Source organism: Puma concolor, chromosome B2 (genome assembly GCF_028749965.1).
Source record: "Puma concolor isolate L17-30 chromosome B2, mPumCon1.1.hap2, whole genome shotgun sequence".
NCBI lineage: Eukaryota > Metazoa > Chordata > Mammalia > Carnivora > Felidae > Puma > Puma concolor.
Window position 1 is genome coordinate 121508684 of NC_141671.1, and position 27086 is coordinate 121535769.

Sequence of the window (27086 nt, forward strand, 5' to 3'; positions counted from 1 at the left end):
AAGCAACTGAAAATACCTAAGATGGTGACGATATCTTAGATATTTTATAAGAAGGCAATAAGGTCTGAGAAAATAATTATAAACAACGACAAAAAGGGGAGTTTTAAAAGGGCCTTATCCTTATTGTCTTCATATCATAAGCTATATGAATAGCTCATGGTCCTAATGTTGGTGGAGTACTTTCACATACTTTCTGTTTGTCACATATAGAGGGGACTCCCTGTATTAACCTGATTCACATAAGAGATCAATTCATTCCTGAAGGGTCTGCTGAATGTAGACAGAATACCTAGTGATCAGGGGCACTCCAAGTGAATATACTGCCAGAGGAATTAAGAGAACTCTCTAGAACAAAGATCTTTGTCTCTTTGGTGCAGAAAGTCATGGACCAAAAAAAAAAAAAAAGCTGAAAGGAAAGAGTGAGAGAAACAAAGGGTGAGGGCTGGCATCAGAGATCACCAGCTGTGAGAAATGCCTAGAGGTATCTCCTGCTCCCCTCAGGACTCTAAACACTGAATTTTCTATCCCTGTGGGCCACAATTCTGGTTCAGCCCTGGGAACAGACAGGCTACTTTTTATACTGACCAGGTATCTGACCTGTCTTCCATGGGATTTTAAACTTGAACATCTCCAGCTACTTTACACCCGACTGATCTCTCGATCTCTCTCTCTCTCACACACACAGAGCTGAAACTCAAAGTTATGAGGTAATTTACTGCAGTAAATATTACCTGATATTCTGCTGCTCTTGACAGCTGCTGGTTTGCTTGCTGAACGTGCACCTCCGCGTTTTCCACGTTGGCTTCTATGCTATCTTTAAAAGAAAACAGACATACAGACATGCAAAACTGCTAGACGGGTGCTGATGCCCCACTAAGAGGGCTGCACACGTCACAAGATTTCATTCAACGTAAGATCAACCATGTTCACTATTCAAATGTTAACGTTAGTAGTATGCGGGTGAAGTCAACATTTTTGTTAAATTGGCTGTAACTCTTCCCTGCACTATGTCTCAAATGATCCAAATGACACACAAATATTTGAAAAGAAACTGGATCTTCTTCACTACAACACAGCCCCAGGTCTACCTGGTTACCCCCGAAGTGTACTATTTAGTCTGCGGGCTCCAATGGCCAATGCGGTACTAAACATCTAACAACTGTTCCTGAGGGTAAACAGAGTATCGAAAACCAGCACTTGCTCTGTGGTCATCATCAAGCTACTTCTGTGCTGAAACCCAGCCCCCCTGGGGGACCCATGAGCCTTCGTAAGTTCTCCTTCCCTAGCTGCTCTGGCCTACAGGTGGAAATGGGGTCACCCTGCAGCATGAGATCACTGCCTCTCCCTCCTCCCTACCAACTCTCAAAAGTAGAGCTCATGCTTGCAAATGCATCCAACCCCCTTGTAGCAAACATCTAGAGAGCTCATGGTCTTTCCTTCATTCTTGGAATATTTTAGCTCTAGATTCACTTTGACGCTTCTCCTATTATACAACTGGAGATTTCACTAGCCAATTGTTGACCTGCTAATACTCGGCCTTCTCAGTGCCCTGACCACACTTTTTCTTTTTTTTTTTTTTTTTTTTTTTTAATTTTTTTTTTTTTCAACGTTTATTTATTTTTGGGACAGAGAGAGACAGAGCATGAACGGGGGAGGGGCAGAGAGAGAGGGAGACACAGAACCGGAAACAGGCTCCAGGTTCTGAGCCATCAGCCCAGAGCCTGACGCGGGGCTCGAACTCACGGACCGCGAGATCGTGACCTGGCTGAAGTCGGACGCTTAACCGACTGCGCCACCCAGGCACCCCCTGACCACACTTTTTCAATGACTTTGCCTATTCTCCTTTTCCGGGCACCGACCTCCATGATTGTATCCCAAACCTTATCACGACCAATAACTGCAGTTTCTCTATAAACTCAGTTCCACACCTCAGTCTCTGAGCATCACGTGACCTTTACTGCACACTCTTTTGAACACCATGACTTCACTGACCCTAGCACTATGTCACTGTCCCTCAGCACACTGCCTGTCCTCACTTTCCTCCTTACCCAGCTGAGATCCCCACGGCTACCACTTGCCCACACTTTCTTACATTCACCATTGGCTCCCTTGCCACCTACTTTAGTCAGATTTATGTGACAAAACCCCAACCTGAACCCTTGCAGCTGACCATGGGTGCAAAAAACCCAACTGACATTAATTTATTTCACCTCAAATTCCTGCCTGCCAAGCAAACCTACCTCATTTCAACATATCCAAAAATTGTTGATTCCTAGCCCTCTATACTAGCTGGAGTTACAGATTCCTACATCTTAGAAAATGGCAACATCATTGTTTTCCTGGGCTTGGCTAAAACCTTAAAGAAAGAGTTGTCCTTGAATTAATTCTGTCTCATATCCACATCCAGCCAGTCAGTAAATCCTTTTGGTTTTACATTTTAAAACTATCCAGAATTCCACTACCTCTCACCACTTTGCTACTTCCATCTTTTTATTTTATTTTAATTTAATTTAATTTAATTTAATTTTATTTTTATTTTATGAGGAGAACATTAGCAGGGGAGAGGGACAGAAGGAGAGAGAAAGAGGGAGAATGAGAGGGAGGGAGGGAGGGGGAAGGGGGGTGGAGAACCTTCAGACTCCATGCTCAGTGCGTGCATCATGCTCAATTTGTATCAAGTTGCTTGATTTGCGAATATTGAACCACCCTTGCAAACCGGGAATAAATCCCACTTAATCATGGTGAATGGCTTTTTTTTTTTTTAATTTACATCCAAATCAGTTAGCATATAGTGCAACGATTTCAGCAGTAGATTCCTTAGTGCCTCTTACCCATTTAGCCCATCCCCCTCCCACAACCCCTCCAGTAACTGTCAGTTTGTTCTCCATATTTATGAATCTCTTCTGTTTCGTCCCCCTTCCTGTTTTTATATTGTTTTTGTTTCCCTTCCCTTGTGTTCATCTGTTTCGTCTCTTAAAGTCCTCATATGAGTGAAGTCATTTGATTTTTGTCTTTCTCTGACTAATTTCACTTAGCATAATACCCTCCAGTTCCATCCACGTAGTTGCAAATGGCAAGATTTCATTCTTTTTGATTGCTGAGTAATACTCCAATGTATATATAAACCACATCTTCTTTATCCGTCCATCCATTGATGGACATTTGGGCTCTTTCCATACTTTGGCTATTGTCGATGGTGCTGCTATAAACATGGGGGTGCATGTGTCCCTTCGAAACAGCACACCTGAATCCCTTGGATAAATGCCTAGTAGTGCAACTGCTGGGTCGTAGGGTAGTTCTATTTTTAGTTTTTGAGGAACCTCCATACTGTTTTCCAGACTGGCCGCACCAGCTTGCATTCCCATGCTGCTTCCATCTTGATCCAAGGCAACACACTGCCCACCCAGATTGCAGCGATCACCTTTTTTTTTTTTTTTAATTTTTTTTTTTTTTTCAACGTTTATTTATTTTTGGGACAGAGAGAGACAGAGCATGAACGGGCGAGGGGCAGAGAGAGAGGGAGACACAGAATCGGAAACAGGCTCCAGGCTCTGAGCCATCAGCCCAGAGCCCGACGCGGGGCTTGAACTCACGGACCGCGAGATCGTGACCTGGCTGAAGTCGGACGCTCAACCGACTGCGCCACCCAGGCGCCCCCGCGATCACCTTTTAAGTGGTCTCTTTGCTTTTAGTCTTGCCCTTTGATAGTCTGCTCTCAAACTAGTAGCCAGTGTGAGTGTTTTAAAACCTAAGTCAGGGCAGGTGCCTGGGTGGCTTGGTTGGTTGAGCATCCAATTCTTGATTTCAGCTCAGGTCATGATCCTAGGATTGTGGGATCGAGCCCCACATCGGGCTCCACACTGAGTTCTGATCTGCTTACGATTCTGCTTCCCCTTCTCTCTCCTTCTGCCCCTCTCCTCCATGTGCACTCACTCTTTCTCAAAATACAATACAATACAATTAAAAAAAAAAAACAAAAAACTAAGTCAGCTGATAACACTTTGCTCAAATCCTCCTGTGGCTTTCCATCCATTAGTAATAATAAAAGTCCTCATAATGGCTCAGGATCTTATATGATGCTGAACTTTATGATTCCTGACATCATCTCCCACTCCCTCTTACTCATTTCACTCACCAAAAGCATCAGACATGCTTCTACCTGAAGGCCTTTGCACCTGTCCTTTGCTCTGCCTAGAAGATTTTCTTTCACTTGCTCCCTTATTTTCATGAAGTCTTCACTAAAATGTCACTTACCGGTAAGGTCTTACCCGACTACCCTAGAAAAGCCGTTAACATTCTCTACTGCAAGCAGCCCCATCCTCCTACTTTTGCTATTTTCCCCGATAGCACTAATCAGCATTTACCTACTTTTCTTTCCTTTTATAAAAATTCTCTCTCTCCTCCAATTAGATTATAAGATTCATGAAAGCAGGGTCTTTTACCATTTGTCTAATTTCAGCTAAATCCCCAATGCCTAGATTTGTGTTTGTATATACTAGGCACTCAATAAATATTGACTGGATGAATGAAAGAACTGGTTTTTGAAATTTTATCCTGTGACCTACTGCAACTACAGAGAAGGGTAAGAATGGACACAAAATACTTATTTGTAGCAAAGTATAGGTCCAAGTATTTAAACTGAACCAAATTCAGAAAATATACTGAATGTACCTTTAGATACATCCACTGGTATCTTCATATTTCCAAATGATAAAAATGGTCAGGATTTTGATCAGTCCAGATAGTTATACCTTAACTGAAAAGCTATCACATTTAAAACTTATAGGGAGTCTTAGTCACTGATTATTTTTTAAAAGAATCTATAAAAGAATGCTTACCATCTAATACAACTAAATTAATCTACCAAAAAGATATTAGAATAAATGATTAGGCAAATAGCTACCTATTCCTTCTAATCTAAAAGATAAGATAGCATGCACAATTATAAATAGCACAAGTTTCGCAGAAAGTGCTTGGTGGGATGAGAATTAACAGGGGTTGAGATGGAAACCAGGGGTCCTGCAAATAAGTGGCAATGAGGCTATGTGGTGCCTTCCATGGTCTCTGCAGCAGAAGGTTCTGATTAGATTTAGAGACTCAAATAAATGAAGCTGGTTGATTTGATCAGTAGGAGCCAAAAAGAAGATCTGTTTTAGATAATGCCAAGGGTAATGCTTTGTTGCAGAGGCTGTGCTTTTAATACTAGGGGGTCTGAAAGAGAGAGGGGTTACTCTCGGTTGAGAAGTAACCACAGGTAAAGGCACCTGGGTGGCTCAGTCCGTTAAGCATCTGACTTTGGCTCAGCTCATGATTTTGGGGTTCACTGAGTTTGAGCCTGGTGGGACTCTGTGCTGACAGCTCAGAGCCTGGAGCTTGCTTCAGATTCCGTGCCTCCCTTTCCCTCTTGCCCCCCCAGCTCATGCTCTGTCTCTTTCGTTCAAAAATAAACAAAATTTTTTTTAAAAAGGTGGGGGGGGCACTTGGGTGGCTCTGTCGGTTAAGCATCCGACTTCGGCTCAGGTCATGATCTTGTGGTTTGTGAGTTCGAGCCCTGCATTGGGCTCTGTGCTGACAGCTCAGAACCTGGAGCCTGCTTTGGATTCTTTGTCTCCCTCTCTCTCGGGCCCTCCCCCACCCACACACTCTCTCTCTCTCTCAAAAATAAAAACAAAACAAAACAAAAAAGAAGTTATCACAGGTAAATTGCTATAGACTGTTCCTACTTCAGCAGGGCTTACCTATTACATCTCCTTGCTCGTGAATCATCATTCCCAAATCTTTAAATATTTCATTAATATCCATAATATCAGCCTGAGAGAAAAAAGCACATATTATCACAATCAGAAATTCAGCCCCCAACCCACAAAAGGCAAAAATTAAGTGAGAATGCATGTAGACTTAAACCATAAATTTTGGAAATATCAGGAAACTACTTTACTATAATTAATCCTAAGTAACATGACCTTGAACAACTGTAACCAGTTCTTTAAAAGTAAGTTTGTGACGTTAAAAATACCAAACGAGGCAGCATAGAAACCAGGAATCTATGAGAGAAGGGCCCTGGGTTACTGAGTTTATGTTCATGTAATCTGATAGTTTTGTTATCACTAGCAGTATTTCCTCACAAGAGTAAAACAAATTATTGTTAGGCTATATTTCTAGTAAAAACTTACACATCAATTTGACACTGTAAAAGTACAAACCATTAGGTATAAATTTAAAGTCTCACATTAATAAATTTGATTATGCAATGGAACAGTGATGAAGAAGTTATAAATTTACTTTTCTTTAATATACAATAACTTTTATTTTGCCCTATTAAAGAATAAAGTTTAAATATTTTATGGGGGGGGGCAATTTACATATTCATCCTGTGCCTTATTTCCCCGCCTATAAAATGGTGATGATGACAACATAGTTAACTACTTCACAGTTTTTAGGGGAACTAAAATGAGATCATGCAAAAAATTGATCACATGGGGCTTGAACACCCTTAATAAACTGTAGCTACTGTTAGCTATTATCAGCCCACCTTCTAGAGAATAGGTGGGTTCCACAAGAACTGAGGCTTACTAATCCCTTTAGAGCTCTTTGAGGTCAAGAACATGTTACAGGGAAATAAGATACGTGTCAAGCCCCTGTCCAGTCTCACTCATGCGGGTCTGAGGTGTACCATGTGCTACAGAAGCCATCCAGGCTCCCTGAACACACATCTCTGAACTGAGATTTCCTCCGTGTGAAGGACCTGTGGTGGTGACCTGACAGGATAAAAAACAAATCTGGAGACGAGGGAGGTCGGGTCTCTCATTTTAGCACAAATTCTAAAGAGATTTATTTTTTAAAAGGGAATTATTCTCATTGGTAAGAAATACCCCCACACTGATACATTTAGTTTTCTTTCCCAGCCCCTCCCCCAGAATTGTCACAAACACACTGAGAACACAGCTGCCACCCAATGGCCACACAAAGCTTACCTCAAGTTGCCTAATAGAAGATTCTCTCTCATGAATAAGGCGGAGGTCATCTTCTGTAATTTCTTCATCCTGCACCTGCACCTGAGGTTGAGCTTGGCTAACAGGCAGAATATGGAAAAAAAAGCAAAAAAAAAAAAAGACTGGTATTAAAATAGTAGGAATTCTTTTCCTATTTCAGAAATACAAAATAGAGTATCTTTTCTTCAAAGTCAGAGAAATGCTTAAATTTCTTAATTAAATTTTAAGACTATAACAGAAGTATTAATCACATTTTCTCATGTTTCATTTCATTTACATTACTTTTTAGAGTTAATATTTAATTACTGGAAGCTATATTTAGCAACTGGGTATTTCTTCTTAGTTGACTTCAACCTCACATGAGGAAATAATCTACATCAAATAATAAGTCAGTAACATTTATTTGGATATATCATTATTTACAAATTATTACTGCTATATTGAAATATTATATACATTATATATATATATATATTTAATATTTATTTTATTTATTTTGAGAGAGACAGAGCAAGTGAGCAGGGGAGGGGCAGAGAGAAAGGAGGAGGGAGAGAATCTGAAGCAGGCTCTTGCACTGTCAGTGCAGAGCCTGAGGTGGGGCTTGAACTCACGAACCATGAGATCATGACCTGAGTTGAAATCAAAAGTCGGACACTTAACCGACTGAGCCACCAGGCACCCCAGCATATTTTATATATTTATATATTTTATAAATAACTATTTTGAAAAAAAGTTCAAACTTATTGCTATTTATAAATAACTGAGGATATTTAAGATATAAGAAACTGAAAGCTTTCATTCTGTTCTAGAGACCATAATATATAGAATTTGGAAAATTATCTTTTGATCAGTATGTTTTGTATTTCTTACCTTTCCCAGGATACAAGATTCCTTTCCTTTGAGGTGTCCTCAGGAAAACCACCCTGAATAATTCAGTAATAGGATAGATTGAGAAAGGGCAAAGAAAAAACACACAACACTCACATTTTCTCTTATAATAATCTAAACTGATTTATGTACGCATGTGCACACGTGGGTAGAGAAAAGAGAAATGTTCTTGTTCTAATTTTTTAGGTCAAGTGCTTCAAGTAATATTAAAATTGTATCCTAAGCTGACAAGAAAGGAATTTATTAAATATTCCAAATGGCCAAATAATAAGTATTATTTGATTAAAATATAATATAGTCCTGGAACCTCTACATTAAGGAACAAGGGAACATCTTGCAATAGTTTCTAAGGGAATATAAAATTTGATTAACTAAAAATTCCACTTTAACTTATCCTTACATTTATTTTCTCTTATATTTATTTTCAATATTCACACACTAATTCACTCTGTTCATTTTCACCATTTCATATAACCCGGGAGTAAAGTGTTCCCTGCATTAGTCCAGACAGAAAGTGACAACTTCTAGTACAAATCAATGTGGGACTATCACTCAGGATCTGACCTGTCATCTTTTCTGACAAAATGTTCCCATATTCTTATACAGTCATCTGTAATTTTGGTTCTATATCATGGACAAAATAACCACAACATTACAGAACTACCATCCTTCTTAAAACTGAAAAACCTGAAAATAAATATTCAAATATTAATGTCCAGAATAGTCACAGATTGTTCTGACTTAAAAAAATGCCAGTGTAGTCTTTCAAGGGAACGACATGTTCACTTTATAACGCCCCATTAAATACTTACAGATACTCTGGAACTGGCTCTTACTCGAGCAACAAACTCTTTCTCTTTCTCAGCAGCTTCCCTCTGGACCTTTTGAAAGTTTGTCAGTGATGTTGTGAATTGAGCCACTAAGCGATCCTTCTGTATTTTCCTCTGACGCTAGACGAAAGGGGAGAAACGTACTAGAATCAAGCTGTGAAGTTCTAGAGAATTCGCAGAAGTTGTTTCACCACTACTTGGCTCTTTATTTTATTCTGAAATTTTCACTCACTCCCCAATTATGGGGCCTCACTGATTAACTCTCAATTACATTTCGACAGTGTGTCCAAATACTATGTATATTTACCACCTTGAGACAAAAGGTCCAAAATGCTGGATTTCTCACCTCATATTTCCATCCTAAAGACTGGGCCATGATTTTGAGATTATTTTGAAGTAGCTCCTTTTGTTTTCTTTTTAGGAAAATAAAACCTTGTACTCTTACCTAAGTAGTCACTTCCACTAAGTAATAAGCAAGGAAACAAATATGTGCCCCTAGGAAACCTCACATCTTGAATGAGTGTGCACGTCTCAAGGAGTCAGCCCTGGAAAGCCAGGAAACAATTACTCAGGAAGCATTTTCTGAGCACTTGCTTAATTATGGGTCAGGGCAACTTCATGGAAATAATTCTTGCTTTATTGAACCACAGGATACTACCTGGGCAATTAAATATAGTTTTGTGTTCTGTGAACTAATCTCAAATACAATTTTTCCCCCTTGATTTCCTTTCTAGCATAACAGTTCAAAGACCCTACAATGCATGTGATTTCTTTCACATTCAATACATCAACAATGTGTCTTAAGGCTTGATACCTGTTCGCTGGGGGTGGTGGGCAGGGATCCAAACTCTTTAATGTACTTATCTGTCTCTTTGGCAAGCTGGTTAGTATACTGCTGCTTCTGTTGCCTACAGTGAGAAAACACACATTATTGCCAAAGAGCGAAGAGATTTCTTTAAGTTACAATGCTGCCAGTTGAATCAATCCTGATGAATACTTTGATAAAAATCCCCCCCCCCTTTTCTTATAGGCTGGCTCTAAATCTTCTCTATGAAAACAAAAATGTCCAGGTTCTATTTTTTGATAGATATTGAGCAAATATTACATGGAAAGTTCTTTACTCACACATGGCAACCAAGCTTTCAGAAATCAGTAGTCACTTAGAAAGGAAGATGACCGGAGCCAAAGGCAGACTGTGGGATGTGTGATGTTGCAGATAATTTGGGGGGTGGGGGGGAGCCTTTTGTCTGCATCCTGCAACTGGGAGGTTAGCTGAATAAATGACGAAGGTCTGTCGCCTGAGACTCTGTCCAGTTCTCAGGGCTGGAGGTACATGTATCCTCTCCTCTTTCTCTATCTGGACATTTGTATCCTTCTACATACTTTTAAAAAAAGAGGGGAGGAGGTAATAAATAATAATATACATTTACTATTTTTTAAGTTTGCTGTGGAAAAAATAATAGCATTTCTCTGTAAAGAGAAAGCACCGTAAGAAATAAGTTATATCAGTATCTGTATCTATCTTGCTAGCTAATCAAGTAAAAAAGTCAGATTTTTTAACTAAAGAACTTGACTAAAAACAAAATAAGCTCATACTAATGTGATGCTTTACAAATTACAACGTTAGTACTTCTCATTTATATTATCTCTCATTTTAAACACCTATATGAGTCATACTTAGGATCCCGTAAAATAATGAGATACTGTGTAAGAGTATTTTAAAGCACAGATAACTGTATTTGATTGATAAGGAAGAATTACAAACTATTGTTATCTATTTACCAAGTCCACTGCCTTTAACAAACCTTTCAATATCTTTAGGAAATGAAATACAGCTACATTTCTGAAAAGAAGACCTTACTGATATCTACTTATTCACAATCTCCACTACCAACCTTAGCAAATATTATAACTATTAAGAATTATGTGTTCCTGTTCCATTTTAGTTTAACAAATGATGGGTTATTATTTAAACTTGGGGCATTTTTACCACCCCAACATCTCTCCACTGTAGAAAACATCAGTATAAATTAGACCTAACTATAAATTCTTCAAATTGTACTTCATAAAAAACATGATTTCCTACCATCTATCTTTGAATTTCTTGCTCTTTGCAATTTTTCTTTTCTTTTTTTTTTTTTAAGTTTATTTATTTTGAGAGAGAGAAGAAGCACAAGAGGGGGAGGGCAGAGAGAGAGTGGTGACAGCGAGAATCCCAAGCAGGCTCCACACCACCAGTGCCGAGTCCGACGTGGGGCCCGAACTCCCATGAGCCACCCAGGTGTCCCTGCAATTTTTTCCTTCTATAGCTAATGTTGTTTGGGATCTCATTTACTGCATATTTATCACTTGCAATTGGGATGTAACAACACTGAATTAAGATTTAAGATTCAGGTTCAGAATAATGTTAGGCAAATCATCAAACCCCCGAGACACATTTTCCTTACAAGAGAAACAAAAATAATTATTTTGATCTATGTATTTCACTCTAATTTTGTAAGATTCAGGTGAGAAACTGTGTAAAAATGCTGTAAAATCTGTAACACCACAAAATATCATTGCTGTTCTTCTAGCAGCATATTAATTTACTGAAACATGTATTGCATAACTTCATCAGAACTTTTTATTTTATTTTTTTTAAACAGAGGCTAATGCTTTCTGAAATTCAAAGATGTAGGTATAAGTGTTTAGAGGGCTAACAATTCATATTGAGTAAGTACTGGATCTAAACCAAATAAAAATCTAGTCACTGAAGGAACTGTCAGCTATGGGAAGAAAATCACATAGAGAAGCTTAGAGTATCATTTTCCAAAATCCATCAGAACAACCTATTCAAGAAGTGTAAGAAAGGCAACTAAGGAAGTTCTGCTTTGCTGGAGTAAGCTAGCTCTTCAAAGAAAAACATCTGCTTACCCTGAACAAGGAAAAACCAACACAAAAGCTTGGTTCAAATAAGGTAGCTGAAAAATTTTATTAATTTTCCATTATTTCTCTGGTGAACATAACATGACATACCATCAAAGCAACCTAACAGTGGTTTTTTTTTTTTTTTTCCTTTCTTTCTTTTTTGTATTAAATACTTACAGTTGTTGCCTAAGTTCAGGTGAATCTTGAGGCGTTCCAAGTTGATTCAGGGTCCTCTGTATTTCCACAGCTATTATGATGGAAAATAAATGTATAATTGTTACAAAGGTTAGGGCAATAGAAATTACGTTAGAAATTAATACAGGCAATTGGGCACTTAGAAAAAGAAAAATAAAGACATGAATATAGAAAACGTTGAGAAAAAATTAAAAATGAGTGGTTTAAATCTAATTAGAATAATGCATTAATTTTCAAGAGGAAATTGTGTGGGGGCGTTAACATGTAAAACTGCACTTATGATCCAGAAGTATTTTCTTCCCTGCCCCTCAGAACATTTAGAACAATGGCACACTTAGCTCTAACAGGCATAAAAACTGTAAGGAAAATAATTGTAACAGTTACACAAGTTAGTAGAATATAAAATGAATGAATTATTGTTAATAAACAAGGGAGGAAAAATAGAATTGAAATAATTAATTTGGAATTTTCTATGTAATAATAGAGGCAGGCAAGCATCATAAAGAATGTTGAAATCACAAAATAGTCGCAGAATCTCAAATTATCCTCAGATGACATTAGTTATAAAAGAGTTAACTTCATCTTAGATAAATTTGTTGCTTAAAACAAAATGATCAAATTTAGCAGCACCAATGAGACAACCCGGCAGGATAAGCTTCCTGATGGGATGCAATGAGAAGGTCATAACATGATCCATGCAATGTTTAACCTGAAACTAATCATGAGGAGAAAAAAATCGGACCAATCTAGATTGCAAGATAATCTACAAAAAAACTGGTCTAGGCTTTTAAAAATGTCATTTTCACGAAAGGGGAAAAAAAAAGACAAGGCAGATGGGCTTTCCAAATTAAAGAACTAAAGCACCCATAAGGCAATGTTGGATTTTGGAGTGGAATCTAAATCGGAATGAAAAACATGCTATAAAAAAAAAAAAAATGTGGGGCAACTGAAGAATCTTGGGTTTCGATTTTGAAATTTGAATTTGGAGAGAGAGATACTAAACAAAAGTGTAAAAACGTCAACAACTCGTGAACCCAGGTAAAAGGTATAGTTCGCTGCCCTATACTTTTCTGTAGGTTTCAAACATTCAAAATTAGAAGTCAAGAGTTAAAATTCATGCTAAGCTCACAAAGTCTATAAATGCGCCAACTTTTTTTTTTAAAAGGTTATTTCTCACAAAAGGGGAGGTCCTATAGCTTTACGCATGTGTACAGGCAAATAAAATGTCAAGTACAAGCTGAAAATCCATCTGAAAGTAAAGAATTTACACATTTCCAAAAACAGAAAAGAAAAGAAAAGAAAAGAAAAGAAAAGAAAAGAAAAGAAAAGAAAAGAAAAGAAAAGAAAAGAAAGTATGTTCACCATAGCAAACAAAAGAGATGAGCTATAATGCGTATTTATTTTTGGTCACCTAATACCTAGAATTCTTTTTTTTTTTTTTTTTTTTCAACGTTTATTTATTTTTGGGACAGAGAGAGACAGAGCATGAACGGGGGAGGGGCAGAGAGAGAGGGAGACACAGAATCGGAAACAGTCTCCAGGCTCTGAGCCATCAGCCCAGAGCCTGACGCGGGGCTCGAACTCACGGACCGCGAGATCGTGACCTGGCTGAAGTCGGACGCTTAACCGACTGCGCCACCCAGGCGCCCCAATACCTAGAATTCTTAATTATATCCAGATCTTCTTCGTTATAATATCATGATCACTGAGAAATATATCATCGCAGATCCAGTCTTAGGGAGAAAAAAACCCTGATTGTTAAAGCAGTAAAACTGTTCTCAGAGTCTCTGCATTTTGCTTACCTCCACCAAGACTAATATGGGTAATTAATAATAAGAGACCTCGTAGCAGTCATAAAAAGAAAGGCAGACTCTTAAACGAGGTATTTGTAAACAAAAGCCAGATTTAGTCAGTGCTATTTAGATTTTATAGATACTGAAATTCCTTACAAGTCAAATGTTCTAGATGATGACCTTCCTCTCACTCAGAAACAATTCTTTTAATAACACAGTATCTTATAAAATGAAGTTAATTAGGAATGCTACCATGATGTTACTGCCTAACAGAATGCATTGAATTGAGTGCTAAATGCTTTTCATGAATACTTTTTCATGAAGATATAAGGAAAATAAGGCCTCCTACTCTCTCGTCCAAAAAAGGGAAAGAAAGCACATCACGTAAACCCTGAGGGGAAGCAGGAGAGTAAATGCTTCAAATAAAGAGCTACAAAATTGGTCTGCTATGGGAGGGTAATCAAAAAAGCCTAAATGGAGGTGGTACTGGTAACAGTTTCAAAGTGTAAGAAATGGGACACTTCAGTCCTGGAGACTGAAACCTCCGATGCCATACCTGCATATAAATTGAAATAATTACATTACTCACTGTCTCCCTGACTTGAAAGTAAACTAGTCTTATTAGTTTTTGTATATCTAACACTCACCACATTGTTGACACTCAAGGAATATTTTATTTATTCATTCATTTTTTAAAAAGTTTACTTATTTATTTTTGAAAGAGAAAAAGATCATGAGCAGGGGAGGGGCAGAGAGAGAGGGAGACAGAGAACCCCAAGCAGACTCCATGCTGTCAGTGCAGAGCCTGAAGTGGGGCTTGAACTCACAAACCATGAGATGGTGGCCTGAGCCAAAATCGAGAGATGGACACTTAACCAACTGAGCCACAGAGGCACCCCAACACTCAATGAATATTTTAAAGGCTGACCACAAAAGGGCATTAGGAAGAACAAATCTTATGTAAGAAAGGGTATGTATTTCTAACATAAAGCATCTGTAAGAAGGGAGTTAAGAAAAGGAAGGGTGCTCAACTAGTCATTTATTCAACATTTACTGAGTATTCACTATGTATCAGGCACAGTGGGAGGGGTTTAGAATGTCAACACTGATTCAAGGTGATCCTTTAATTTGTAGAGCTCTACACTTAAGGCTCAAAGGTATCATGTGATCTGACAAAAGGCCGATGGAAACATAGCTGAAATTACTGAATCAAGCTTAGGAGAAGTATTATGTGGCATTAGTTTAATCCTATTTTATAAACAAAAATGCTGAGAATCGGACGGAATAACTGACTTGTCCAAGAAATCAGTTATTTAGAAGAGCTAAGATTAAAAATGTAGATTTGGGGGTTTTCAAAACAATATTTTCAGTGTGCTACAAGGGCTAGAAGTAAAAGACTTTTTAAAAAAGATTACTGCATAATCTAGGTGTATGTATGCCAAAGCAAACAAGCAAGCAAACACAAAAATAAGTATATGCTAACTTGGAATAAAGAATTGAGCTGTAAGTTTCATGGCCCTTCTGTGGATCACAAAGGCTGGTCAGCCTGGCTACAACTGATCAGGAAATAAATGCCTGTCCTTTCTTCAGATCTTATGAACTGGCAAGATTCCAGAGACCTCATTTTCAATGACTGGTGTTACCCTTTTACATCAGTGTCAGCAAATTATGGCCTGTTTTGTACTGCCTTCCAGCTCGGACTAGTTGTTACATTTTTAAAGAATTTAAAAAAAAATACCAAAAACAAACAACAACAAAAAAGAAGAATATGCAGGAGACCAGACGTGGCCACAAAGCTGAAAATATTTACTCTTTGGCCCTTTAGAGAAAAGTTGGCCAATCCCTGTCCTAAATCAGTAAAAATTGCTAAAACTTTGTATTCACAAACTCTGAGTCAGTGTGTTACTTGAATGTACTAAGTACTCACTATGTTACTAAGCCTATGTGGTATAATATTTAACAATGTTGCAAATTTTTCACCAAGCAGGCATGTAAAGGCGGAGTTGAATTTCTGCAATTTTCAGAAAGAATAAGTAATCAGTACATCACAGGTGCTGGTTTGACAGATTATTTCAAGGGCTGCTCTTTTCTCATTAATTTAGAAAGAATTACAGTTACTTTGTTGCACACTGGAGGAAAATTTTTGCAGAGTACCCTCCAGAGTTTCATGAAACATGAAAATTAAGGAACAAATTCTTTACATAACCATAAACAGGGTCTCAAAGAAAAATTCACCTAATACACAGAGGTACGATTAAATCAAGATGCACCTCTATAAGAATGCAATGAACACATTATTTTTGCATTACCTGCACCATTACACTTCTAGAGAGGTGACTTTAAAGAATACATCCCACTTTTCTATAACATAAAGAGAATACTACTACCTATACATCCAGAAAAGGTACATTAGTATTTCCTCAAAAACAAAGCAGTCCCCCTTTCTGGCTCTTACTTCAGTACAGAAGACCTATTCTATTCCACACGGGTCTGCTGCCATCTAGTGGAGTACTTAAGAAAAATGCTCCATTGCAAAGAATAAAAATCTTTTGCCATCGTAGGCAGCAGTTGGTATGAGGGGCTATGTAATGTCCCAACCTGTCAGAGGTCACTGGGGTGCGGGAGGATGCTGTCTGACCAGTGAGAGTGGCCGGCGTGAGGGAGCACCTAGGCCAGCCCTAACAGGCACATAGTGCATTCAAAGAACTATCTCCAAAAAACAGAATACGGCTATCTTCTCTTCTAAGAGTAAATATTCCCATTGCTCAACCCAAAAAACAACTCAGAATTGTAACAGCCAATCACAGAAAAAAAACAAAACACAAAACCGTGGCTAGGAAAACCCTTGAGCAGGTGATGTTGAGACTGACTCAGTGTCAGCCACACCACACTCAGAAGTATAATGCTGACCAGCCAGCAGCCTCGGAGCCAGACAGCCTGATTTGGAAACCTGACCTCACTTCTTCCTAGCTGCTGACCTTCAGCCGTTTACCTAATCTCTCTAGGCTATCATTGCCTCAACAGTCAAACGGAGAGAAAATTACCTCTTTCTCAATTGCCATGAACTTCAACAGAAAACGATGCGTGTAAGCACTTTGTACTGGATATTGTAAGAATGAACTCAATACATGGACAACTAATGGTACGAAGGGGTTTATGTCTTTCTCCTGAAAGTCAGAAGTGAATAAGAAAATTCTCTTTTTTTAATGTTTATTTATTTATTCTGAGAGAGAGAGAGAGAGAGAGAGAGAGAGAGAGAGAGAATACAAGTGGGAGGGGGTGTGGGGCAGGGGGGAGAGAAAATCCCAAGCAGGCTCCATGCTGATCAACTGACTCCATGATCAACGCAGGGCTTGATCTCACAACTGTGTGACCTTAGCCAAAATCAAGAGTCAGACACTCAGACACCCGAGCCACGCAGGCGCCCCAACAATAAGAATATTAACATATGTTAGCTAACTCATGTGAACCATGCCTTAGGAGGGTACTGAGACTTCATCATTTCTGATATAGTTACGAGAACTGCAGAGACGATGTATCAATGGACACAGAATAGTTATATCCTATAATTACAAGGGAAGAGTTGCCTGACAGTGATAAGTACCTAGCAGTTATGTACAAATGATGTAATTGAAACTGAACTAGAAAACAACTAAATGTTGAAAGAAATAAACTGTTTTCCTCCTCCACTCTTTTCTCATCTATCAATCAATCCCTCTACCTGTTTCAAAGGGTACTTTCGAGTACTAAAGAAGATGACACATATGAAAACATTTTGGAACGGCACAGACCTCTGTAAGAACGAAAGATGCTATCACTGGTAAATTTACTATAATTCGAGTTAGAACCATTAGGTTAGGTTCATTACAGAGTACAAGGTGCACAGGGTAATATATCATAAAAAATCTTATCAGCTAGTTGGAAAAAGTATCAACACAAAAAGGCTTTAAGAAACAAAAATGGAGTGAAATGGGACTATTTCATATATCAAGGAAAACTAAGAAACGTGTGCAGTATTATACTTCTAAAAAGTGTATCACAAGTGGGAAATCCCCCCAGAGAATCTGAAAGACAGCTACTAAAATAATTATGGGCTTTTTTCCAATATCCTCTCTATCTCATGCTCTGTCTTGTGACCTGGATAGGCAGCTTATCTTCTTTGTCGGTGAAAGAACTGAAGCAAACTGTGGAGACAAAAAGGGGTAAGAGGAAGATAAGGATGAGTCTTGAGCTGAGAAGCCCGCTATGGAGTCTGCGCCTCCAGAGGCCAAGCCCACTGGTTTGCTGTGCTCTCCTTCCTGAAACTAACTAGCACACCTGCAAGCTAACTCAAATTCAGAACACTCCAAATACATTTAATTTTAAATCTCTCATTGGTTTTCTTCCCAGATATTTCAAACATAGAAAGTCATGTAGATTAACAAAATGGAAATGTAGGGTATTTTAAAGCTACTATAGATTGAGAAAGAGTTAAATCTGAGGGCACAGTTCCTGGTTTTTTTTTTTTTATGTTTATTTTTTGAGAGAGAGTGAGCGCATGAGTGGGGGACGGAAGAGAGGGAGAGAGGGAGAGAAGAGAATCCTACGCATGTGGGGCTCTCTAACTCACCAACTGTGAGATCATGACCTGAGCGGAAATCAAGAGTCGAAAGCTCAACCAACTGAGCCACTCAGGTGCCCCTGAGGCATGGTTCTTAAAAACAAATTACAAAATCAAGCCGCTTGAGAACTGTATGTAAACAAGACTCTGGATTTCTAAGATGGCTGGAACATTACACACTCTTCTTAGCAAAGATATTCAGTGCTAACATTTTATCACATGGATCTGCTCAGCTTACCTACTCTGAGGGAGCCTAGAATCAGAAGGAAGGAAAGCCCAGAGGCGGGTATGGTCCCTTGAGAAGGTGATTTGTGTAAGCAGCAAACCCAGGCAAGGACTCGCCAGTGGCCAAGCCCTACTCCTCCAGCTCTCCAGCCTTCCTGACCCTCCCTGGCCCACCTTCTTGACAAGCTGCCTTTCTGTCATCCACCAAATGGCCCATTAATTCTCCTGCTGCTCCAAAAGCAGCCGAGTGTTGTTAGCCATGTCATGAATTCACCTCCAGTTTGTATGGCAGTGATTTCTGAACTGTTACCTCACTCCTAATTTCTGATCCACTTGCCAAGACATTGCTACTCAGATGTTGCTAACATGGATTGAAAATGGGACATGGTGTGAGTCTGTTCCTGAATCTTCCCTCTTCTTCCCTTCGGAAGCTACAGAGAACAAAAAGACAGGGGGGGAGGAAACCCACAAAAGTTTTGTTTTCAGAGAAATGAGGACAACAAAAACTTCTCAAAAATATATCCATGTGGCCCAAAGCAACAGAAAAGAGCAGATCCTGAGTGGGAAGCCACATGAGTGGGATCCCTAAGGAATAAAGGAGGCAGAGCTCCAAGACGTCACCAGCAAGTACCCACTTCCAGAAAAGTACGCTCACATTCTGAGTGGGACCGGAAACAGGGCTGAGAAGGAACCAGACACCCCCCTGGCGGAGAAGGAAGGAGGATCCTGGGCCCTGCTAGAGGCCGCAGGCTGCTGACCTCTGAAAGTTCTTTCCCGAAGAGCAGGCAGATGCTTTACAAAAAGGCAGCTGTGTGTTGTGGGGCCACCATGGTGATGGGGGGGGGCATCAGAACTGGAGGGGGAGGACCTGTCACACAAGAGGAGGTTTCAAGAGGCAGGAGGGAAAGAAACGGTGCCTCAGGGCATGGCAGACAGTAATGAGCCCTTGGGCAGAGGGTCTCGGCTCCCGTCTCCCTTCACAGGACTCCCCCTTGGAAAACCAAATTCATTCTGTTGAGTAAGAGGAAAAGAACAGATACAGCAATCACACAAAAAGACCATAACAATTCAGAAAAGAACAGCAAAACTCCTTTTGAAGAAAACACAGCAGGAAAAAAGGCTGCCACAACCTAGCTGGGGTGAAAATTATAGCCCAAAATAACTCATTGAGGCCACTGCAATTTTTTTTTTTTTTAATTTTTTTTTTCAACGTTTATTTATTTTTGGGACAGAGAGAGACAGAGCATGAACGGGGGAGGGGCAGAGAGAGAGGGAGACACAGAATCAGAAACAGGCTCCAGGCTCTGAGCCATCAGCCCAGAGCCCGATGCGGGGCTCGAACTCACGGACCGCGAGATCGCGACCTGGCTGAAGTCGGACGCTTAACCGACTGCGCCACCCAGGCGCCCCGAGGCCACTGCAATTTTAAAGTTAGATCCCAACTAGATGAAGTAGATGAAATGGCTAGGTACCAGGCACTGGTAAAACAGAAACTTGAGGAACTCAAAGAGAAAGGCAAGTTCAGAAGGCAAGACTAAATGAGGAGCCTGAGACAGAATGGACATACAGACCCTGTCCCCACTCCCCATTACAGCTGTAATAACTGTTCTTCGGCCGTGCTACCTCACTGGCCCATGGTTTTAGCTCCTGGCTCATGGTCACTCTAGACTCCTGCCTCAGTTCTCCATGATTTCAGCATACACGTTGATGACCCTTCCGCCACCCTGGCTCAGTGCTTTGCATGCCCCACCCCAAGACCTTGTCCCCCATTCTACCTTAGGCACACACTCCAAGATCACACGGAATGCTGGCTCACTACCAGTAACTGTAACGCTTCTGTAATCTTACTGTCATGCACACTATTTACAAACCACCACCTCCTGTATGTCTTGCTCACTCCCACTGGTACCCTGGCTCTAACAACAAGCCTCTGCCCCACCAGGACCTTCCATCCTTTGGTCCTACCACTTTGCCAGTGTCCTCCCCATCCTCCCACGTCTTCACTCACCTCCTGGACCAACTTCAACCCCATGGTCAGTCATCTTATTCACTCTCTTGCATATACCCTCCTCCAGCCCCTCTCTCCATTTATCTTAACCGCTTGACAAATCCAGAACTCTAGTAGAGCCTGAAACCGTGTCTCCCCTATTATACAAATGTGTCGTGCAGCATTAAAGCAAACCTCTGTTAACAGACATTTTATCCTAAGACTGTGTGTTTAAATGTTGGGGAACTTGGGGTGCCTGGGTGGCTCAGCTGGTTAAGCACCAGACTTTGGCTCAGGTCGTGACCTTATGGTTCGTGGGTCTGAGCCCCACATCAGTCTCTGCGCTGGTGCTGTGGAGCCTGCTAGGGATTCTCTCTCTCCCTCTCTCTGCTAATTCCCCACTTGAGTTCTCTCTCAAAATAAATAAACTTAAAAAAAAAAAAAAAGTTGGGGAACTTAAAATTTAGGCTGCATGAATCCTTTTGAGTTTTATCTAGATCAAATAAAGTGTGATGCTGACTATATGATAAAATTCTCCTATCTATGTTTCCGCATTCCATTCATTCAAATGCTCAAAATGCTGTTCTACCTGAAATAAAAGCCTGAGTCTTTACAATGGCCTGCAAGCCTCACCTAACCCCACCCCAGCTCCTATTCTTCCCTCTGAGCTCTGTGCACACTGGCCTCCTTTCTACTCCCCTAACACTCCAGTTCTGCTCCCACCTCAGGGCCCTTGTACTTGTTATCCCCTACTACAACATCCTTTCTCCAGATCCAGATCTACCTAAGATAGTTAATGAAGGTGGCTAAACTAAACAACAGATTTTTCATGTAAGATGAAACAGTCTTATATTGGAAGAAGATGCCATCTAGGACTTTCAGAGCTAGAGAGAAGTCCCTGCCTGGCTTCAAAGCTCCAAAGGACAGGCTGCCTCTCTTGTTAGAGGCTAAGGTAGCTGGTGACTTTCAGTTGAAGCCAGTGCTCATTCACCATTCCAAGAATCCTAGTGCCCTTAAGAATGATGCTAAATCTACTCTTCCTGTGTTCTATAGATGAACAACAAAACCTAGATGACAGCACATTTGTTTACAACAAGGTTTACTGAATATTTTAAGCCCACTGTTGAGACCTACTGTTCAGAAAAAAGATTCCTTCCAAAATATTACTGCTCATTGACAAATGTGCCTGGTCACCCAAGAGCTCTGATGGAGATTACAATGAGATTACTGTTGTTTTCGTTGCTGCTAACACAACATCCATTCTGTAGCCCATGGATCAAGGAGTCATGTCAACTTTCAAGTCTTATTATTTAAGAAACACATTTCATAAGGCTATGGCTGCCACAGATAGCGATTTCTCTGATGGATATGGGCAAAGTAAATTGAAAACCTCTGGAAAGGATTCACCATTCTAGATGCCATGAAGAATATTTGTGATTCATGGCAAGAGGTCAAAACATCAGTATTCACAGGGGTTTGGAAGAAGTCAATTCCAACCCTTGTGGATGACTGTGAAAGATTCAAGACCAGTGGAGGAAGTAACTGAAGGTGTGGTGGAAACAGCAAGAGAACTAGAATTAGAAGTGGAGCCTGAAGATGGGACCGAGTTGCTGCAATCTTATGGTCAAACTTGAATATAAAAGGAGTTGCTTCTTATGGGTGAGCAAAGAAGGTGGTTTCTTGAGATGGAATCTACTCCTGGTGAAGATGCTGTGAAGATTGCTGAAATGGCAGCAGAGGATCTAGAATATTACATACACTTAGTTGATAAAGTAGCAGCAGGGTTGGAGAGTGCTGACTCCCAATTTTAAAGAAGGTCTACTATAGGTAAAATGCTACGAAACAGCATTGCACGCTACAGACAAACCGTTCGTGAAGGGGAGGGTCGAGTGACGCACTAAACTTCACTGTCATCTTATTTTAAGAAATTGCCACTGGCACCCCAACCTCCAGCAACCACCACTGCTCAGTCAGCAGCCATCAACTTTGAGGCAAGTCCCTCTTCCAGCAAAAAGATTCTGACTCCCTGAAAGCTCAGGTGATGGTCAGTATGGTTAACAATAAAGCATTTTTTAGTCAAAGCATGTACATAGTTTCTTTAGATATTGTACATTTAATAGGCTATAGGATAGTATAAATATAACTTGATATGCACTGGGATATGGAAATTTAACTTACTTTATTGGTCTGCAACCAAATCCCCAGTATCTCCACAGGTATGCCCGTAGTTAAAAGATACCAACTTACATACCTTCTAGAGATTTTTGAACAAAGCAGGGTGTACAGGCAATAGCATACAACTAAAATCACTTGGGCCATCCTGCCCAGCTCTCCTCCCAAGCTCCAACAGCACAACAGCTCTGTGTATTCACAAATAAGCAGGGCTGAGTTGGATTTTTTAGCTAAAAGCTTTCACAGTCCTCAATAAGAAAATAATAGTCCACAGGCTAGGAGGGAATCTTATTGTCTGTGGGCATTCTCTTGGACTTTAAATGGGATAAAGACCAAACTACCCCAGAGAAGTAGATGGCCATACTCAGTATCAGTAACATGCTCCTGCAACAATGGTTTCTTCAAATAATGACTAAGATAATGAATGACACTCCAACAAGAAGAAAGACTGGGAAAAATAAATGTACCAAGACTTACAGAACACTGTTTCGTAAGACTTTTAGGTTCTTGCAAATAAATGAATAGGCAAATCAATTAATAACAGCTTTGGGAAAAAGTCTAGAAGAGTATAAAAGGCAATTACTCTTTAATGGAAAACACTGCTCAGTAATTGGTAGAGAAATGACAAAAAAGAGTCCAAGAGATGAGGACAAGAAGTGTCAAAGCTACTGCAGGAAACCAAAACTAAACCACCTGGCCTACATCTGCTATTCAGCTCCCACACCAACACTGAGCTCACTAAATGCACAGACAGGCTGTACCACAAGGCAGTTGAGAGGCTGCTACACAACCCATCACAAACTTTAATAAAACAGAGGCTACTCTGTAATAAACAACTACTAGGCATATTGACTATATTTATAGTCTAAAAAAAAAGAATATTATAATGTTTTTAATAAGATGGGTGCAGAAAGATACATGAGAATTTAATCAGCATCACACTTTATCTATATAGACCTCAGAAGGATTCACGTGTGGAAGAAGCATATATGGTAAGTTCTCCAACATTTAAATATGTAATCTTAGGATAAAATGTCCATTAACACAGGTCTGGTTAAATGATGCGTGGCACACTCATATAATGGAAAATTATTTGGCCATAATAGATAAAAACGTAAGCAGCAAATAAAATAAGCATACAGTGACCTCGTTTTCATTAAAAAAAAAAAAAAAGAATCTATGTATAAATACTTCTGTAGCCATTAGATTCACATTCAGTCATAAACAGCACTCATGTTCAGTCATGTAGGAAAAGCCACCAGAGAAAAGAAAAGTTGTCACTCTCTGAAAATTCTCTTGGATAAGACATTAATTTCCACACCTAGTTCTCTATTCTGTGTCAACACCTTAGGCATGAAGAAAATTACAACAATGAAATCAAAGCTACTAAAGTTTTTCTCCTCAAGGGAAAAAAAAAAAAAATCCAACCAAAAATTTTCAGATGTATGATGTTAAAAGTAGATATGTCAAATAGCAAGTTAGGAGAGGGTTGGAGGGAGGGAAAAGGAAGGAGAGAAAGGGAGAGAGAATGAGGTTTCAACTCCTCCTCTATAAACTACCTTCCTATCCACCAATAGCCACCAACAGACCACCCCAGAAAAAAAAAAGAAAAAAAAAAGGAACATCCCCAATTCCTGGGTAAATCCACAGTTCCAGTAAATTTGTTAACTCCTCAGGACTGAGGTCTTTTGTAAAGAAAAGTGTGCCCAGGCACCAAAAAAGAGAAGTTGATGATACTAGTTTCCCCTCTGTGCAGTCATGTGTTAGATGCAAAAACAAGTGCCTCTTTCACTAGACTCGAATCAAAATAGCTGTGTTCACTCTCAAAAGTAACCAAAGGACTCACACATTTATACAGACTTTATGTCACCTCAAATCCTAAGAACCTTATGAGGACAAGAGCCAAGCACTGATTCTTTTTAATAAATAAGCAAAGTACCCACAGAGAATGAGAGCTAAGTACAACACAAAGAAAACCAATAATATTTTTGCAACTCTACACAGTCTGTGTAGAACTAATCAATAGGAGATAAATGATAAAAAATGAAACAATGAAGATTCAACATAAACATTTCCAGTCACCTTCCCTTAACCTTCACGACATGGGTTTAAGGTCACACATTTTATACCTCCCTAGAAGTTTCTGCTTTCCCAAATCTTCTGGAATGAACACACATGTACATATGACATATTATGCATATTTTAGCAGAAAACTCCTGTACTCATAAAATTCGACTCGGTATATTTTATGTTACCAATAGATCCAATTTGTTCATTTTCCACAGGCTTAACTTTTAGACTCTCTTTCAGATTATTCTTTTTTAAAAATACTCAAATGTCAGAATTCTCATTAGCGCTGGTGAAAATTTTACTTCAATGGCCATGTTTCATGGTCAGCTGCCGATACATTCTATTTATCAACTTCTTTGAGTTCATACCTTAATTAATATAGACACGATTCATACCAGAATCCCTTGTGACTACAACTCTCCCATCTTCTAATTCTTACAAGTAATATGTAAGTCTTAGTGGAACTCTAGCTAGTCTTGGCAAGGCTATTTCAATTATGGAATTTTATTTATTTTTTTAATTTTTTTAATGTTTATTAATTTTTGACAGAGAGAGAGAGAGAAAGAGAGAAAGAGAGAGAGAGAGAGAGAGAGAGAGAGCGAGCGAGCATGAGTGGGGGGGGGGGTTGGGGCAGAGAGAGAGGGAGACACAGAATCCGAAGCAGGCTCCAGGCTCTGAGCTGTCAGCACAGAGCCCGACGCGGGACTTGAACTCACAGACCGCGAGATCATGACCTGAGCCAAAGTCGGATGCTCAACCGACTGAGCCACCCAGGTGCCCCTATGGAATTTTAAAAGTATGTGTTATGGATCCAAATATGGCAATTTGTCTCTTAACAACAAAGAGAATAATCCTGCATATGTTAGAAGAGCTTTCAAGATTCTTTAAAGCATTGGTTAGAGTTGTAGCTTATTAAATGTCAAGAGAGGCCACAAGCCAGCCCACAGAAAATATATATAAGAAAATCATGTCCTGGAAAGTGAAAGAGCTTACTCAAGGTCACACTGGCATTGGGATCCAATTTCAGGAAATGTGCATGCACTCACATAGAGCTTAATTAGAAACCTTTCCTACTGTCTCATTCATTTTCCTAACTCAGTGACATTCTGAAAAGTCTGATTCTAATCAGGGAATTGCAATATAAATCACAATGAGACAGAACTATGGCTAGAATGGATAAAAGTTAAGACTGTAAATGTCAAATGTTGGCAAGGATTTGGAGCAAAATGTATTCTGATACACTAGCTGGTGGGAGTATTACCTGGTACAACTACTTTATGTAACTACCATAGGTAAACACATACATACCCTATAACTCAGCAACCCAACTCTTAGGTACACACATGAGACAAAAGAACACGTAAGAATGTTCAGCATTGTTCATAATAGCAAAAAATAAAGACAAATAAAAAACCCAGACACTCCAAATGTCCATGAACAGTAGAAAGAATAGACTATGGTCTGTTTGGATATGGAATACTATATAACAATGAAAACAAATGACCTATACCTACATGTAATACCATGGATGAACTGCTTAAACAGAAAGGGAGAAAGAAGTCCAACATAAAACATAACACTTGACTCTATTAAAGTGAAGAAACTGGCAATATTAATCAGTGATGTTAGAAGTTATCTTCTTAGAGGGGCGCCTGGGTGGCGCAGTCGGTTAAGCGTCCGACTTCAGCCAGGTCACGATCTTGCGGTCCGTGAGTTCGAGCCCCGCGTCGGGCTCTGGGCTGATGGCTCGGAGCCTGGAGCCTGTTTCCGATTCTGTGTCTCCCTCTCTCTGTGCCCCTCGCCCGTTCATGCTCTGTCTCTCTCTGTCCCAAAAATAAATAAACGTTGAAAAAAAAAATTTAAAAAAAAGAAGTTATCTTCTTAGAGTATGGAGTGGGTGACAAATGAGAAGGGCTTCAGGGGGCTGGTAATGTTGTACTTGCATGTGTGGTATTGTAACAGATGATTCATGGAGCTATACCCTAATAGTTGGTGCACTACTCTATGCATTATAGTTCTATTTTTTAAAGATAAAAAAAAGTCTTTAATTATGTGATGGTTTTCAATATATTTATTCTGCTTCTTTCAAAAACATGAGTTATTTCTGTGTGTTCTGAATACGCTTGTCTATATTGTTTGTTTGTGCAAGGATTAATGGCCCCAGGGAAAATATCCTACTCTGGTTTACCTTATATAACAGACTCAGCCATTGCAACCCACAAAGGCTTGCTTATCCTCGTACTATGCATCGCTGGTAGGAGTTTGCTTCAAAAAAAAAAAAAAAAAATACAGACAGGTGATGAAGAGTACATGGGTGTATACCTCATTTCCAGATACTACTAATAAAAATGTTACTTGTCAACGTCTCAATCCAAAGCTGAGAGTTAAATCTAAGCATTTCTTTGATGCACGATGATCTTCTAGACC

The 27086-nt window shown here is 39.5% G+C and overlaps 1 protein-coding gene and 1 long non-coding RNA gene across 3 annotated transcripts in view; both read right to left on the minus strand.

Annotated features, from left to right (window-relative positions):
- Nucleotides 1-27086, minus strand: part of STX7 (syntaxin 7) — a 42701-nt gene that overhangs the window by 3057 nt on the left and 12558 nt on the right. For both annotated transcript variants that reach the window (XM_086707879.1, XM_086707880.1), the window contains exons 3-9: nt 11795-11864; nt 9525-9618; nt 8693-8830; nt 7863-7915; nt 6975-7071; nt 5739-5811; nt 732-814 (exon numbers count right to left, since the gene is read on the minus strand). In XM_086707879.1, coding sequence (XP_086564005.1) covers nt 732-814; nt 5739-5811; nt 6975-7071; nt 7863-7915; nt 8693-8830; nt 9525-9618; nt 11795-11864 — 608 coding nt within the window. The remainder of the gene's footprint in view (nt 1-731; nt 815-5738; nt 5812-6974; nt 7072-7862; nt 7916-8692; nt 8831-9524; nt 9619-11794; nt 11865-27086) is intronic.
- On the minus strand, nt 2709-4978 carry LOC147581211 (uncharacterized). The gene is made up of 2 exons (XR_015251549.1): nt 3667-4978; nt 2709-3421 (listed from the first exon to the last, which is right to left on the minus strand). It is a non-coding gene; the product is annotated as an uncharacterized LOC147581211 (long non-coding RNA).